Source organism: Alosa pseudoharengus, unplaced genomic scaffold (genome assembly GCF_046254945.1).
Source record: "Alosa pseudoharengus isolate Yale_2024_CS ecotype anadromous, Long Island Sound unplaced genomic scaffold, YU_APseudo_1.1 YU_APseudo_1.1_scf_10, whole genome shotgun sequence".
Taxonomy (NCBI): domain Eukaryota; kingdom Metazoa; phylum Chordata; class Actinopteri; order Clupeiformes; family Clupeidae; genus Alosa; species Alosa pseudoharengus.
The window spans coordinates 10,905,804-10,923,223 of record NW_027468565.1 but is presented as its reverse complement, the minus strand read 5'-3'; the positions used below and the strand labels follow the sequence as shown (position 1 = coordinate 10,923,223).

The 17,420-nt window shown below is 44.7% G+C and overlaps 1 protein-coding gene across 1 annotated transcript in view; it reads left to right on the top strand.

Moving 5' to 3' along the window:
• The window catches only part of hgfb (hepatocyte growth factor b), a 24,525-nt gene continuing 7,105 nt past the window's right edge, over positions 1-17,420 (top strand). The window contains exons 1-10 of the mRNA XM_076263230.1: positions 1-174; positions 1,792-1,939; positions 3,360-3,472; positions 4,180-4,294; positions 7,084-7,226; positions 9,002-9,122; positions 11,449-11,567; positions 13,700-13,865; positions 14,118-14,245; positions 15,556-15,649. Of these exons, the coding sequence (XP_076119345.1) occupies positions 75-174; positions 1,792-1,939; positions 3,360-3,472; positions 4,180-4,294; positions 7,084-7,226; positions 9,002-9,122; positions 11,449-11,567; positions 13,700-13,865; positions 14,118-14,245; positions 15,556-15,649 (1,247 nt within the window). The 5' untranslated portion in view covers positions 1-74. The remainder of the gene's footprint in view (positions 175-1,791; positions 1,940-3,359; positions 3,473-4,179; positions 4,295-7,083; positions 7,227-9,001; positions 9,123-11,448; positions 11,568-13,699; positions 13,866-14,117; positions 14,246-15,555; positions 15,650-17,420) is intronic.

Sequence of the window (17,420 nt, the reverse complement as noted above, 5' to 3'; positions counted from 1 at the left end):
TCCAGTCGCTAAATCAGTGACCAGTAAGATAGCATCTGCCATAATCCAAAAAGTCGCTGAAGGATACCCTGTACATGCCAGTTTCCGGGATATACTCAGATAATCAGATATACAACAAGAGCATCATGTGGATTTATAAATTTCTCCTGTGCGTCGCGCTTCTCGTTTACTCAGGTAAGAGAACTATGTCAGTTATTCACTTTAACGACAAAACATTTTGAACATTTGGTCCATGCTACTGGGGTCATTTTATTGTAACTCAGTTTTATTGGAATTATTTTATTTTGATTTATTTGGAACAAAAATTGGGTATAATATTAATAACTTAATACGTCATACTTTCTTGGCTATTATTGTGCAGGCTACTTTAAAAAAAATAAAGTGATATGAAATTAAATTTCATAACGCACGTTTAGACAGTAGGCTAAACATTGCATTGGGTGGACTGCTCTGGATAGGATTCAGATAGCCATAAGGAAAAAGTCACGGACCCTAATCATAAATCTATGCTCTGACAATTAGCAACGCCATAGCGAATTAGCATAAGCCTTTGCATAAAATTAATTTAATATCCTGCAAGACCAGCGGTGTTTTATGGCACTGACGGTTTAATTGGGTGATGTGCGCTGGGGTAACACCATACAGTTTCGCAATAGCCTAAGGGGAAAGTTCTGCTGTCCATGACTCAAGCATTGCACGCGTAGTCGTAATTGACTCTTCAGCAACATCTGGATGTGGACGTCTACACTTTTTGGCGGAAATAAACGATGCCTGTAACGAGGTCTGAAAAGGCATTAGGTTTCTCTTCCCTGAAAAGTTGGAAAGATTTGGTGGATGAAGTTTTTTTGTTATTCAAGAAGTTTGATGTCTGGTTGAAGTTACTGTATGTGTGAAATTTGGACAGACTAGGGTGGGCAGTGGCTGACCTACATGTAATTGGATGAATAAAGGACTGCTCTCTCTCTCTCTCTCTCTCTCTCTCACACACACACACACACACACACATCTACATCTAAATGATGTACCTACTTATCTCTGTCAAATATAATTCAGTCTCTCTCTCTCTCTCTCTGGGCTTACTTACCCCTACACACAGACACAGGCACACACACACACACACACACACACATTCATCTAAGCTTGTGTACCCTCTCTTGCCACTGACACACATACTGTACATGTCTCATCCATTGTTTTATTTTTTAGACACAGAAAACCGGCAACACATCACAGGACAGCTGTCAAACCCTTATCCCATCCCCATCCCCACTTAGGATGAGTCACAATAGAGTAATCAGACACTGATGGATATGTATCTTATTTCATCATATCCATAACAGATGATGCTATGGGACGACATTTCCCTTTCAACCGTGTAATTGTTACTGAAAATGTTTCTTTTTCATTTTTTTTATTTTCTGAAAGCTAATCAAAACATTGACTCTTTGCTTTGTCATCATGACATCTTTCAGCTCTCTCAGATTTCCATTTATGGTTTATACAATGCTTTCAATATTTGGCACAGGATTTCAGAATGTCCATTTTGTGGTTCTCTGTATCCTATTGACCCAACAGATTGTATTGGTCATTTGATCATTTTCTCTAGAATTTGGTGGCAGTTGAATGGCTTATTTGCTCAAAAGAGTATTTATTCATTGAAACGATGAATAGAACATTTATTATTGCAGTGACCAGTCCTTTTGACTGGAGCTCACCATAGCCTCATCAGTTTGGGTTGCAGTCACGAGCTGCTTAGCTATCTTCACCATCAAGTTTCTCATTGGTTGCCAGAGAGCAAGCGGAACCCTCTTCAGGACTACCAGAAGAGCGATGGTGTTCGCCTAGTGACCCCATCCGAGTCCTACCAGACCAAGATGAAGCGCTTAAGTCTGGTAAAGTGTGCCCGTAGATGCAGAGGGAACAGGAAGCTTCCATGCAGGTATGACCCAGAATGGCAGATCACAGCTATAAACCACTGTGTGTACAGTCTTTGGTATGACAAAAGGCAATGATTTATAGGCATGTCTTGTGTTATGTAGTGTGTTTGTGTTGTGGTTTTGTGGCTCCATGTCTGGATAATTGGATGATTATTCACATTGTGCACATTTGCTCCATAAATCCATCATGTTTGAATTCACCTCTGAACAAAGCCAATTACTGTTAGCCCCATGGCAAAAACAACATTTTAAAGGATTTTTTACTGCCTTGAAACTAATCGGAATGGGAATATTCCATTCACATAAGGACTGTTTTGATCTCTTATTCAGTCTTTAAATAAGATGTCATTGTGTTTATCCCCTAGCTCCACACTGGTCCAGTTTTATGCCACTCCAAAGATGTTGAGGAATGCATTTGATTAGTCTGTTCATCATAATCACCATCATCAATGCATTTTACCATGTAAAGCTGCTGAATAGAGTCCCAAGGTGGATTGTGCGGTTAAAAGTTTGGACGAAGTTTCACTGAAACTACAGCGTTAAGAAATTAGAAGTCATGTTTTGGACTTGTAGGAAACTCAGCACTCTCGTCCAACATGTTGATTTATGGTCGGTCAAAACCGCAACATTTTCTGCACGCAGCCATAGTATGTAGGCCTATTGGACGGCAGTCAGCCATACCACTGACAGCATTAATCAACACCTGTTACTCTTTAAGTCACTAATAAGCCATGTTAGCGAATATTCCACATCAATGAAAACTTAACAGTCTTTCATTGGTGGAGTTTATAACAATGTCCTTAGAAAAAAAATGCATTCATAAAAACCATTGAAGCTGATTATATATTTTAACAATTCTCTGTTTTTAGTCACTCCCAATTTAAGATCATATCAGCAGTGACTCCATAATAAACATGGAATTAATTCAGTACACTAATGTTCCTCAGCCAATGAATTCCTACTTATAATTGAAGGACATTCTTAGCATTTATGTCAGGTCAAATGTATCACTCACATTTGTCAAGAAATAACAGACAAAGTTCCAGACTGTTTCATGTTTAATACACACAAGCAAATGTTGGTCTATAAATGCATTAAATGCACTAGAGTCAATATATCTCTCACTGATATTTGTTGCTTAGCACATGTGAAAAAATTATGTGAAAATAATGGCCTAATGTTCTTGCGTTTTGGGATCACTTAAGTGATTACACCTTGTGTGTTTTGACCCATTTGCAGTCTAAAGGTTTTAATCACTTGTCATAGTTTCCTAGCTCGGAGCTCGGAGGAGTGTAAACACAGTGTGATCGGCGTTACGTTTCCACTGCTATCAATCCATCTTCCCATCCATTTTTTCCATCCATGTAAACAGTCATCCATTACAACATTTGGCATAACCCTCTCCCTCTTGCCTTTCTCCAGGGCCTTCAGTTATGATCACAAAAACAGGAAATGCCACTGGCTCTCGTTTGACGGCCTCACTCCGGGAATACACACGGAGAAGGACTTCAACTTTGACCTTTACGAGAAGAAAGGTAGGTCATCCTCTTCTTCCTCACCCCGATTTCTCCGCTTTGACAAGACAGGGAAGTGTGACGTGAGCTTCTCGAAACTCTTAAGAATACCCAGAAGTCCCGGCGACTCACACATCTGTGTTTATATCCCTGGCTGCATTATCTCTCGCGGTTGATAAATCTGAGCTAAGTTTATGTAATTAGCAAGGGAGACTTTGTAAGCATGGGATGCCCTACACTGTCAGTCAGGCAGGAGCATGTGCTGTGCCATGATTCTCTGGAACATGTGTGGAGGAGAAAGTGAGGGCTTACACCCTCTTAAAGCTCTCAAGCAAACATACATCAAAGTTGATCTGTAAGCCAGCTATTACTGTCTTTTCTTTCTTTCTTGCATTGCTTATATTATTACTTCTTTACTTACTTTTGTTTTTTCTGTCTTTTTTTTTCTTTTTTTCTTTTTTTTCTTTCAAAGTTGGCTTTCTCTCTCTCGTTCTCTCTGCAGCCTCATACTTTATAGGCAGTGTTTTTAAAATGTCTGACGAACTAAAGTCCCAATGTGTTTTTTCGCATATTGCAGGAAATGAATAGCAATGCACGACACACACGGCCACAGCCACATTGTCAGTTTTAGTTAATGTTAGTGCAATTAGAGCTCATTGCCGGTGAGTGGAGGGGAAGGAGGAGGATGTACTCATGGGTCCCCTGTGCTTTTGCCTGTCATCCTGCAGACTATGTGAGAGAGTGCATCGTTGGGACTGGGCAGAACTACAAAGGAAGGAGGTCTTTGACGGAGAGCGGCGTGCGGTGCCAGCACTGGGGCTCAATCATCCCACAAGAACACAAGTAAGACTGCCACACACGCCGAGGCCATTTCCTTCCCCACCCGGCCATCCATCTGCAGCAGCAGGGCCCCACTTGTGTCCCCTCTCTCTCCCAGCACGGTGCACCATCAGGCTCCGACGCAGGAGGGGCTCAGTGGCGGATGTGTTGGTGTTTGGAAGCACCTGGTGTTTAGTGGGGAAAGGGATGAAATGATTAAAAAAATCATTTTATATCCTATAAGGGAATTAAGTGGAAAATGTGACAAATTATACTGACTCAGTTTAGCTGCCAGAGAAAAGACCCTCAGAATCCAATTTGTGTGCTATATTCAGCCTTTCCCGTTTTGAGTCTTGTATTGCAAAGCTTTCTTTTCTATTTCCTACAATTTATTTTCTGTGTGTAGACTACAGTAGTCAACACCTTGCTGATATACCAAATGACTGCCAACATGTGACAAAAACATATAGTAGTGTTAGTTGACGGCATTTATTTGTCACTTGTTAGCGGCAGAGAATTTGGAGTGGCCTGGGTTACGAGCAGCAGTGTGGCGGCGTAGCTTTAATTGATGATTACTCTAACAGATCCTGGAGTAATGGCTCGTTTGTTGCATTGTGACTCGCCGGCCTCGGCGGACTCTCTGAACTCTTCTGACTTCATTAAGCACCACACTGGCTCACCACATCGCACCAGCACATGCGACCGTCAGGTCAGAGTTGAACAAGCCAAGGATGGGAGTCTAAAAATACACTCATACACACACAGTTCTAAAAATACGCATCGGCACATTGACTAGATGTATTTATAAATACACGCACGTGTGTGTGTGTGTGTGTGTGTGTGTGTGTGTGTGTGTGTGTGTGTGTGTGTGTGTGTGTGTGTGTGTGTGTGTGTGTTTGTTTATTTGTATACTAACAGAGTGCATTGGGGAGGAAGGGGTTGTAACAGTGTTGAGGGCAAAGATAATGCGTGTTGTGTTTACTCGTGTGGAGTGGTGGTTGGAGTGTGTGGTGCTCGTGGGAGTTTGAAGCAGAGCAGAAACAGACTTTGATAAGCCAGGACGCAGTGCAGGGATGGGATGTGGTTTGATGGGATGGGATCTGCAGAGGGTTCATTAGAGCGGAGAGGCCTTAAGTGCTGCGCTGTTGGTTCAGTGGGTTTGTTAGGGGCGGAGAGATGGAGTTTCAGACGCCGCTGCGTCAAAGGATTTATGGAGTCTCGTTGCTCACCAGGTGTCCCCAAAAAAGCTGCAGACACATGAAAATATGATTTCCTTGAGAATAACCTTGACATTTCTCTTTCTCTCTCTCTCTTTCATTCTCTCTTGCTCAGTCTTACTCCCTCTTTAAGTCTTTCTCTCCCCCTCTCCATCTCTCTCTCCCTCCCGCCCTCTCTCTCTCTCTGTCATCGCCCTCCTCTCTTTTCATCCCTCTCTCGCTTTGAACAGTCACAGACTTTTAAAGTCTTGGGCTGCTTTGAAACTGTTTCTTCAGACACATCACAGAGACATTTTTATCAACATAAATTCCTCAGATATTCCCCCTCCCAAGGATATTAATGGGTCGAGCAGCGCTCTAGTCCATCACAGACTGAAAACTGTTTACCATCAATCACAATACTGTCTCTTTACTTGTCACAAGACGCCTCTGTCAGTTGCCGCAATGTTAATTGAAGGCCCACTGTAACCCCCCCTTGCATTTCAAAGCCTTCTAACCATTACCCAATCCCAGACCACAAGCTCACCAGTAATCACGCGGGCATGATTGAAACAGTAAACAGACGGTTGTGATTCACATGGAATTTCGCAATAAATGTACAAATAAAACAGACTTTCATGCTCTTTCCGACAAACTGTCTCAGACCAGTTCTGCCTTGCTGCACATCAGGACAGTGCTCGCAAATGCTGGCGTATGACTTCCTCATACACATTCAAACACCATCTTTGTTTTCACAAATCTGCGGAAGCTGGAGTTGGTCTATTATCGTTTGCTGGAGTCAGAGTTACATTTGGAGCAAGTTTGGAATCAAAGAATGTCAACACGGTGGATGTCTTTCCCCCCTTTCTCTGGGTTTGTTTCTGCAAAAGAGTTGGCCCCAGGACTAGAATGCAGTATCGTTTTCACCCTGGCCAAAGAACAACTCTGACAGGCAAACTTATCGGAATTATGTACATGAATGCTAGGGGAATGCTTATTAAATAAATGCCCAATTCTTCTGCATTCCTAGTGGTACAGTATCTATACATTCTCATTGGGCTTACACTTCATACATGCAAAGTAAATTATGTTCATTCATTTGCTGCTGAGCAGCTGTGATACGACTTGTTTTAAACAATTTGGTCCAATACTTATACAGTCATGTTAAAATATTGTGTGTTCTTTCACAAGCCAAATAACATTGCTGGCACATTAATCTCTTTGACAAGGTTACAATTGAAAGGTTAATTGCACTTTATTGCTACAGGTCATGTGATTTAAAGATATCCTAACGTCTGGTCAGTGGTAATAGCGGAAATAAATGTCAATGACTGCCTATGCAGTGTAGCGAAACTGAACGATTTTTAAAATGTTTATTGCAGCTTCAAAGAACTAGGCTTTTTTGTGTTGTTTATACTGTTTGTAAAAGGACACTGCATAACTCTTCGTAAACATAATCTCAGCTTCCAAACTCAGTCAGTCAGTCAGTCAGACCCTTGTGAACTCTGCTGAACTGCTCTCTGCCTCTGTCTCTGTGTGTGTGTGTGTGTGTGTGTGTGTGTGTGTGTGTGTGTGTGTGTGTGTGTGTGTGTGTGTGTGTGTCCGTCTTGTCCTCAGCTTCCTGCCAAGGAAGAACAGGAAGAAGGACCTCCGGGAGAACTTCTGCCGTAACCCAGACAACGCCACCAGCGGGCCCTGGTGCTTCACCATGGATCCTGAGGTCCGTCTGCAGGCCTGTGGTCTTCCGCAGTGCTCCGAGGGTGAGTAGAGCGCGCCTGGTGTGCTGGTCTGCAAAGTCACGGCGGATTCTCACCCTTGGCCTAGTGGTCTAAAGTGTACCCCCCCCCCCCCCACACACACACACACATCTACAGAGGGCCATGATGGATAATTCTCAGGCTGCTGTTTTAGATCACTCAAGAAATAGCATATTGTTTTCTCAACTAGCTGCATAGGTCCGAAACAACGCTTAGGATATTTTGGACCTGCCACTTTAGCATTTCTTCATGAAATAACGTGTCAACAAATTAATTATATAGAGGGTTTCGGAGCCAATAGTTAGATTTGTTTAAGTTTTAGTGCATTTACTTGAATGCCCTGCTTTCAGGGAGGCTTTTAGGAAATGACCACAGCTCAGGGTTTCACTGCTCAGGGTCTGTCTTTCTTGTGCAGACTGGGAAACATTCCTAAAGCCTCCAGGTTATTTTATCAAGTGTGTGAACATGTGTTGGTCATCCAGAGTGAATAATAACTGAACTGTTTCATTTGCTTAACACCTTCTATGATGTTTGTTGAGGTCTTTCCCTTAACCCAGAAAAAGACCCAACTTGGCATTCTTCTTATCTCCCCTTACACAATAGTTCATTTTCAAACTTTCATTTGCTGTGTAGTGTCATCATAACGAACAGTGGGAGAGTACATTTGGTTCACAATTGATGTTCCAGTGAATAAGATGATGACTCAGAGCTCACGGCTAAAATGCTTTTGATGGTGTGAAACAAATGCTTCAAGGTGATAAGGACAGTGTGGGAATGGTGGGGATGCATTTGAAGAAAAGCAATTTATTAAAACAATAAATTGATCCAGAGATTCTGAAAGAGTCGTTTGGTGGACAAATTGAAATGTGTGGAGAAATATAACTGGGGGGTGGGGTGTTGTTAATAAATTAGTTTGCCTTAATCAGAAACACACCATGACATAAAAAAGGACTTTCATGAGAGTGGCCAACTTATAAACATGTGTTTCCAATAACACACTCCAGTTTGCATACAGCTGTGGGCGCAAGCCGTGGCCGCTCTTAAGAAAGAGGTGACATTTCTAGAGGTGACCTTTGTGGTTAGCAGCCGGTGCCTTGTGCAAACAGTGGTGCACATGATTTTGATTGCTTGTTTTCGTAGCCTTCTAATCGGGTAAAATTTGTTCAGATGAAGAAAAAAAACAGAAGACAAAAGAAAACACACAAAAAAAACACAGGAATCTCTCATCGTAGACATGGCATATTAGAAGCCCAGATGGGGCTGGGTGGGTGTAGACATCTTTAAATGAATTCAGTTTGAGTCATACATAAAAAACAAGTGGCAATTGCTTGGAAAAGCAGAGAAACTTTGATGGCTATCTCTGGATCCATTTATTTAATGACTAACTGATGTGACTAACTTTGAGACAGGAGATGACTGTGTATGACTGACCATATAGAGAGAGAGCTGAGCCACTCGGCTCTAGGGTTACGGCTCAGACACCAGACATGTGAAGGCCCAGGGTCAGATACACTGTTTGTCTAATCCATTAATTTGCCTTTAAATGTGGCACCCAGCATTAACACGACCCAGCTGTGTGAATGTGAGCAGTTGAAAATAGGCATGCCCCACAGCTTGATTGAGAAAGTGGCTCCTTGTGTGGTTTGTGTGTGTGTGTGTGTGTGTGTGTGTGTGTGTGTGTGTGTGTGTGTGTGTGTCTGTCTGTCTGTGTGTGCGTGCGCGCGTGCCTCTTGGCATATTTCTCGTTGCTAACATTCTTGAATGTCGCTCTCCCACAGTGGAGTGTGTGAGCTGCAATGGCGAGAGCTACAGAGGGCCCATGGACCACACAGAGAGTGGCCGCGAGTGCCAGCGCTGGGACCTGGACGAGCCCCACAAACACGACTACCACCCGAAGAGGTGAGCACCCCCACCGCACCCCACCCCACTCGTCCTGACCTATGCCTGACACGGGCTCCCCTACTAAAGCTAGGCCTGATGTGCAGCTGCCCCCGACTGAAAACAAGACTGGCAGGGACATCTCTCGAAGCCTTAAAAGGGAAGCTACCTCTGTAGTCACCACAGATATTTTGCCCTCCCCCCCTCAAACCCCATCCCACCAAAAAAGAAATGAAAGGGTTTCATAGCATTGAGTTCTATCATGCCATCTAGAAGTGAGAAATCTTCAGGATCGATCCATCAAAACCTTTCATTTCATTCACTGAAATGAGACACCCACTGTAAAGACACAACTCGAACCTATCACAAAAAAGTGCCTATTCAACCACTTAAAATTGAGATAGACAGCTCCTCCAGCTAAAAAACAGACCTACAGCCCTTACCCACAAAATGTGAAACATATCTGTCATAATCCTCACTCATCTAAAATGAAAGGAGTAGAGAGAGAGAAAAAACTTTCAACCCATTAAAAGGAGACAGCTACCCGACTTGTAGGTCTTGCAGCATAAGGTATAAAACACTTCACTGACTCCCATTCCTCTCTGACCTGGTGTGCAGGCATCAGGTCTCCTGACGTGAGGCTCAGCAGGCCAGACTTGGAGCCAGCATCTGGGCTGTTACCCTTTATAGAGGTTAGGACCCTGCATAGGAATACTATGACACTGTTAAAAAATACAAGATGATGCCCTCGTAAAAACTAGTTAACACAGGTCATAAGAGCTAAATGGTGCTTAGGTAAAGGTAAGTGTCTGGTCTATTAAAACGATCTACCCAAGATATTTGATTTCACAACTTACGCTATAGCGCCAAGTGCAAATATACTGCACAGATACCATGGTCTAATTGTATGGTACAGTGTAGCAGACTCCCTTGAGTTATACTGATGAGAGACTTTTTTCTCTGTCTTTTTCTGTCCCTGAAAACCAAAGCCACTGTGTCAGCTGTCAGGGACACACAGTCAGGCCTTGTTTATAGTTTGGCATTGCACACTTAGTGTTTCAGCATCTGTCCAGTAAGCTTTTCAGCATCTGCGTACTGCAGTTTTCGCCATACTGTGTTTTTTTTTTTTTTTTGCCAAGCATGCTGCTTTTGTCTTTTTAATCCATGCACAGAGGGACTTTGGGAAAGAAAAGAAAGAAAAGCTACTTTTTGTAAAAATGTGGAACAATTAGTTCTGCAGACAGCTTTTAGCTGAGAAAGAAATGAACCAAGAGATCGACTTTCTTCACACATAAAATGCCCTGTACCAGTCAGGTCCAAGGAGGGAACTCCTTATCACAACATAAATAACATAAATAACTCATACTGTAAATAACACAAGTGCATGAATTTGTATGCTGAGTCATGCTCTGACAAAATGCTAATTGGTCAAAAGTGCATGTATTATGGAAGCTCCAGCGCGAGGTGTTCTTAGTGGAATCTCACTTTTCCCATGGTGCACAGATGGATGGGCATAAATCCCAGAGCCCGGGTCTGGGCCTGGAAAGCGGAATTCCGATTTGGCTGGCTTGGGAAAATTCACGTTTGTGGTCTCAGAAATGAAATATCAGTTTGTTTAGACTCCCCCCCACCCCCGCCCCCAAGGAATCCTGCTCATACAAAGACCAAGGATGTATTTATATCAGAAATAGGCTCGGGCAAGTCCGGAGTTTTACTATTCTGTGGAAAAAGGTGCTTTCTTCTGAGAATTCTCAGGAAGTGTTTATCGAACAGTCAATCATCGTCATGGCGCCGCCTGTACCACAAACCGATAGAAGCGGTGTTAATATTTCGGGCACCAGTAAAACACGTCTGTCATGGAATACGTGCATGTGCATGTTATTTGAAAGTCCTTATGCTCTTACCAGTGGACCAGAACTTCTATATGTTTTTTGTTTTGTTTGAACGTATGATTGCATGTGGAAAGTCTTTAGCGATTGTGGTAAGGGCCGCAGGGAACTTCAGCTCCATTACAAGCTCTGGCCACATAATTGTACCACCTAGTGGGCACCAATGTGAATCATATGTTCATTTCAGTTTATGTGACAGCTCTACTATTGTTATCATAGCCCCCCAGTCTGGTCAGTAAGGATGCATCTAAAATGTGTTGCTCATTTGGATGTCATTTATAGAGTGAGTGAGAGAAGATAGAGAGAGAGAGAGAGAGAGAGAGAACGAGAGACAAAGAGAGAGAGAGAGAGAGAGAGAGAGAGAGAGAGAGACTTACTGGCTGATGATGAACTGTAAAGCATACTGATTGAAAAAAGACTTTGTGATAAGTGTTGCTGTGGGCAACTGTCTCTCCCAGCCACCCATACAAAGGCCTGAAAGACAACTACTGCAGGAACCCCGACGGACGCCACAGGCCCTGGTGCTTCACCACAGACCCCAATAAGATCTGGGAGTACTGCAGCATCAAAGAATGTGGTAAGTGTCTGTGTGTGTTTGTGTGTGTGTGGGGGGGGGTGTGCAGGTGTGTGTGTGTGTGTGTGTGTGTTTGTGTGTGTGTGTGTTTGTCTGTGTGTGTCTGAGTGTGTGTGTGTGTGTGTGTATGTCATATCAAATTTACAGCTTCCTCTTCCTGGTGCTGGCCTCTGCACCGGCGTGGCAGTCATTATGGAATGTTAAAGGAGTTGCAAAGAACAGAGCAGGGCCTTTAAACATAAAAACGTTCCTCTACTCCCCCTATCTCTCCCTCCCCCTCCACGCCCCATCCTTCTCCTCATCCTCATCCATCTCCCATCACCCAGACGAGCTTTGACTCAGCGCTGGCCTGCTTGTGGCTAATATCCCGCGGTATCTGTTTGTCTTTGGGCCGGCCCTGCCAGTCAGTGGCGGATGTGTTTAATGAGGGAGTGTGGGGGGGGGTCGAGTTGCTCTGTAAACCTGATGTCCGCCACACCCTCCTCACCCACCCCGCACTCCCCCAGGACAGAACAGCCATGTGGCTTTGTGCACTCCCTCAAAGACAGGCCCGGTGAACCACCCCGTGATCCAATCGCAGGGGTGGTTGTGTCAAGCTCTGTTAAGCTCACCCCGCGCTGTGTGTGAACGCGCTGTCTTTTCATTCACTTTCCTCACTTCTTCTTATCTCTGTTGAGTCAATCTCTCGTTGTTTCTTTCCCCTGCTTTTTGTGTAATCAATCCTTGTTCTTTCATTCACACGTCATTCTGCTCTCCTTCACTTTGCCTGTTTGTCTCTCGTTCCTTTCACTCGTTCTCTCATTCTCTCCTCATGTTTATTTTCCTTGCCAGGCTTTTTCTCTCCCGCTCACACTAGAGTGGTGGCTGCTGCATAGTGGAAAATCACCACTTGCGATCCCTCTCCCCTCGGGTGCCCCAAGGCCTCGTCCGATGTTGGACAGCGATGACTCCACGTGTTGGGGATTCTGCCTGTGCTTTTACTACACTTGGGAGTGTGTATAATCTCTCTCTGGTTCGCTGTCAAAGATCCAGGCGTCTGCTCTGACCCACATTGAGAGAACTGGCACACTTAAGCCCATAGGTGTCTCTGTGTCCTGTTCGCTCCCATCCTAGCATCCCTGTTCTATTGCTGCTAATCCAAAGAATTCGAACACACGTCTTGAGATGAGAATTGTAACCAATGACCAACGATCAGGTAAACCTTGGGAGGAAAATCAAGGCCATGTTATTTTTTTTCTCGGTATCAGATTCCAACAGTGCTGCTCTGGGAAAGTCATCAGTGTGATCGGTCCGGGTGTGTATTTACAAGATGGCATCTGTCCATTTGGAATGTTTACTTAGCCCTAACAAGAGGATCCGATACTCTCTCCCACTTGTGTTTAAAAAAAAAAAAAAAGCAAGCCGAATTTACAACCGTGCCGCTCGAAGCTGATTTGTACCTTTTTTTCCCCTCGCAAATATCAGGAATAATCAAAGCAGTGGCATGACAGACAAAGACACCCTTTGTTTCGCAGCTCTGCATCTTTCGTGTCATAATGAGGACAAAGTTATTTATATGCACAACCATTGCTGACAGGCGGCACTTAAACTCCGCTAAGCAGGACAGAGATAGGCAATCATGCGCAATAGAGTCATGCACGACGGGAGCCAGGGACCGTAATCTGTAACATTAAATGAAAAGCGGAGTTGGGGGGAGAGACGCCCCTCATTTTGTTTTATTCTGCCAGGCTTGAGGAAAAAAAGACCTTGGCTGCCCATTAGCGACCGCGCTGGTGCATGTCCGTAGTAATGCGTGGGCGGCCCATTGCAGCGTGACCGGTCGTCCGCGGGCCTGACGGATGAGCCGGATTGATCCTGGCAGCCCGCCGCTCCTCCGCCGCACTCTGATCGGCCGAGCCAAGGGCAGAGCACGTCTCCATTACTGTTCGTGCCAAGCTTTTATTTTTTTTTCTTTTTATTTTTTTTTTAAAATGACAGCTTTAGTACAACTCTCCTTGGGTAGTGCCCTTTGTATAAACCCGAGTCCCTGTGTGCATTATTTAGCCTGCAGTACATATTATGACTCTGTTTTGGGTTCTCTAGGGTTTTTAAAGTATTTTAATAAGTCTGTCTGTCTTTCTTTCCCACTTCCACAGAGACCAGCGCTCTCAGCGAGAGCGACACGACGACACACTGTTACCGTGGCCACGGTGAGGGGTATCGCGGGGACGTGGGAGTGACTCCTGGTGGCCTGATCTGCCAGCGCTGGGACTCTCAGTTCCCCCACCAGCACCAGTTCATCCCACAGAACTACCGCTGCAAGTGAGAATCACACATCACCGGTCAACACGCCGCCCAGAAACTCTCTGTCATTCTTGTGTCTTAGCGTTATATAATTAAACACACCATTGCATACTAAACAACTGACAACACAAAATAGAACTGACCACAGAAAAAATATCAGTTTTTTTCATTCACGTTGGCCACCTGTCACAGTCATCTTGGTGTCTTGTTGTGTGTGTGTGGGTGGGTGGGTGTGTGTGTGTGGGTGTGTGTGTGTGCGTGTGAACTCAGGGACCTACGGGAGAACTACTGTAGGAATCCTGATGGCCGTGACCTTCCCTGGTGCTACACGACGGACCCTAACGTTCCAATAGCCTACTGCAGCAACATCCCCCACTGCGAGACCTCCGAAACAAAGAGTGAGACCCTAATCCTGATCACTGATGACACTGTGTTCAATTATTGATGAACCATTGCGTTACTGCAGAGTTAATGATAATATTGTTGTTCATACATGATCACCATAATGAACCATAATGATCAGATGACATTAAAGCTTCACATTTAGGCTAGAAACACTATCTGCTATTCTCTTTGTTGATGATGATGTCTCTTTGATGATGTTGGAGATGTTACAAATAAAATATTAGGCTGTTCTTCATTATGTATTGATGTGTTCCTAATGCCAAATTGGATTGGATATTTCCGCTAGCATCTGTTGGTCTGGGCCATCTTTCCAATTAGCTGGTCAAAGGCAGAAGGGGCTGAATTAAAAGGCTACATGTTGAAAATGATGTGAAAATAAGCATAAAACCTTGAAGTGATGCAGGCTATTTAACACCTCATCACGCCTTATAGTCCACCCATAAAACCTACAGTACTTGAAGGGAGCCTTGATCTTACTTTGGAAAGTCATTTTAGTGTCACTTGCCTTGCGATGTTTGCAAAATTCCTCCCAAGAATGTTTCATGACCTCACTACAACAGAGAGACGCGGGAGTCGCGCAACATTTGAAGTTTAGCTGTCTTTTGCATATCAAACCCCTACTCTACAGAAAAATAACATTTGCTTTGAACTTTTTCCCTCCCTTTTTATTCTCTATAAAATTCTCCCTTGAAATAGCTGTGTGGGAAGAAAATGTCACTCTTTTTTCACGTTCCCCTTGTAACCTGCCTTACTGGCGCAGGGAGCCTTGCAGTCCCTAAAGTAATGTCTGTAGAACCCCTAATAGTGGCTGTTTGAAGCGGGCCTAGTTGGAGGCAGTTTGCTGTGCGGGGGAACTAACTGCCAGGGACTGCGACATGGAGCAGCTGTAACTTCAGTTAAATGAGTGGCGCACCTTACAGCACTGCAAAGGGGAGGTGTATTACATGCATGGCTGCAGATGCTGATTTCTCCATTCGTCTGTGGTGAGGGTCTGGAGGGTGTGTGTGTGTGTGTGTGTGTGAGTGTGTGTGCGTGTGTGTGTGTGTGTGTGTAGGGGGCTCCTGGTGCCTGCTGCTGGGCGTCTGATGACTGTCACATGTCCCTGTAGCGGCGGCGGTATTTTTACAGCTGTAGGTCGTTTCGTGTTTTTTTTTTTTTTTTTTTTTTTAACTGTGACAGCGAAGTATAGACGGGCGGAGTGTTTTCAGTGTGGCTGAGTTATATGGCTGCTGCTGTTAACTATGATCTTCCGCAGGGTCATGTTATGTCTTCTTACCCTGACCTCTGGGACCTTTTGTTTCAGAGTGTTATGAGGGCAACGGAGGGTCGTACAGAGGAACCCTATCTGTGACCAGGTCGGGCATTCCTTGCGCCACCTGGAAAGGCCGCTCTGAGAGGTAAGATTGCATGCGAGTGGGATCAGTAGAACATATGTGCATTTGTGTGTCCCTGTTGCATTTATGAAACATTGGCACTAATGGCACTGATGAGTTATATACCTTTGATTATGACTGATAGAGGCTGAGATAGAGGCTCATGCACTCCATGAGAACAAACTGATAGCCATTTCACATCAGATGGGGTTTATGCACTTATAGATATATTCATCAGTGCGCATATGGATTTTGGTATCCATGGAAACAGAACCGAATCCTCCAGCTCACTGGGTGTGCTTGAATTGCAGGCGTCCATTACGTATTCTCAAGGACAAAGCTCCATTGGAGTCTCTGTGGGCCGTTTTCTTGAAAGCTGAACAGCTTCAAACATTGACACAGAAATAATACATGTGGAACCTGTTGGGGGAGCTTGGAGGTGGAAATGGATTTACAGTAGTAGTGCTTTTACTATGGATTTATAATTGAACAGCAAGTTTAAGGCGTAAAATATTGCACTTGATTTCCGCTCGTTTCATTACGATGTGTGGCTGTGTGTTCTACTGGGTTGTAGGACAGCAATGCTAACTATTTCCTCTCCTTGAGATTCTCAGCAACACCTGTTCCCCTGGGTATAGGCGTGATCTCACCATCATTCTAAAGCACGTGCAGGGAAAATACCTCCGGCCTTTCCCAAATAACTCCTCTGTTTTTATGAACATGCACAAGGCCACAGGGTTATCCACCACAGAGCAGCAAGAGAAAGCCCAAAGGAGCTCCGTTTGTCAGAGCATATTTGTCTGAGGAGGAAAAAAATAAGACCGTTACAGTTTCTTGGGAAGGGGAAAGGAAAAGTTTTTTTCTTCTTGTACAATAGCAGACTGACTTTTTTTGGGGGGACAAGAGCTTAATTGATGTCTGAGTGTGGTCGTTAGCCTGACTCAATTCCCAAAGAATGACACGGGGCAGGCACGCAGCTGGGCCGCCGTGCTTTAGCCCGTGACCTGTGACCCAGGGCTGCCCAGCTCACCCAACCCAACCCCCCTTACACCGCCCCCGGCCTACAACGAGCACATCAAAGCCTCCCAGATTCCCCGTTTTGGCTCGCACTCGACTCCCCTATGCTCATAGGTCAGAGATCGCTCTCAGGGAAACCTCGGAGGTGACACTGTTTGTGTTAGTGTTGAAGGAAAGAAACAGCAAGAGAGAGAGAGAGAGAGAGAGAGAGTGAGAGATGGGGAGGGAAAGAGAGAGAGATAAGAGCTATCATCACTGTGAAATGACTTGGCTGCAGACAGCCTTTCCTATTCTGAGTTCCCATCCATTCTGACCCAGAGGCGGGAGGAGCCGCTGCAGCATTCTGCACCGCGCTCTGGAAAGGGGCGCTCTGTGTGCGTGTGGGAGAGGGAATCAGCAGTGTAGGTGGGCATGTCACTGAGTAATGTCTCCTACGCTACAACTCCCCCACCCCTAACCCCAGTCAACCACACAAACCCCTCCCTCCAAAACTCCTGCCCACCCCACCGCACGACACTGCACCCCTCCCCTCCCGTCCCAAGGCCTGGGCTCCCGCCAAGGCTGATGGGAAAGGCCGCGCATGTGACCTCTCCAACCCTTCCACGAAAACCTCTGGGCCAAACTACATGTGTACCCAGGCGATTTACACTTATTTGGAATTATTTTCTTTTCCCTCTTTTCTATGCCACTGCCTTTTTAGTACTGCATGGACGTTGGTCCCGACAGAGAATCACTTTGAGTTCTCATGTCTCAATATTTCTTTTTTTCCTGTGCTATA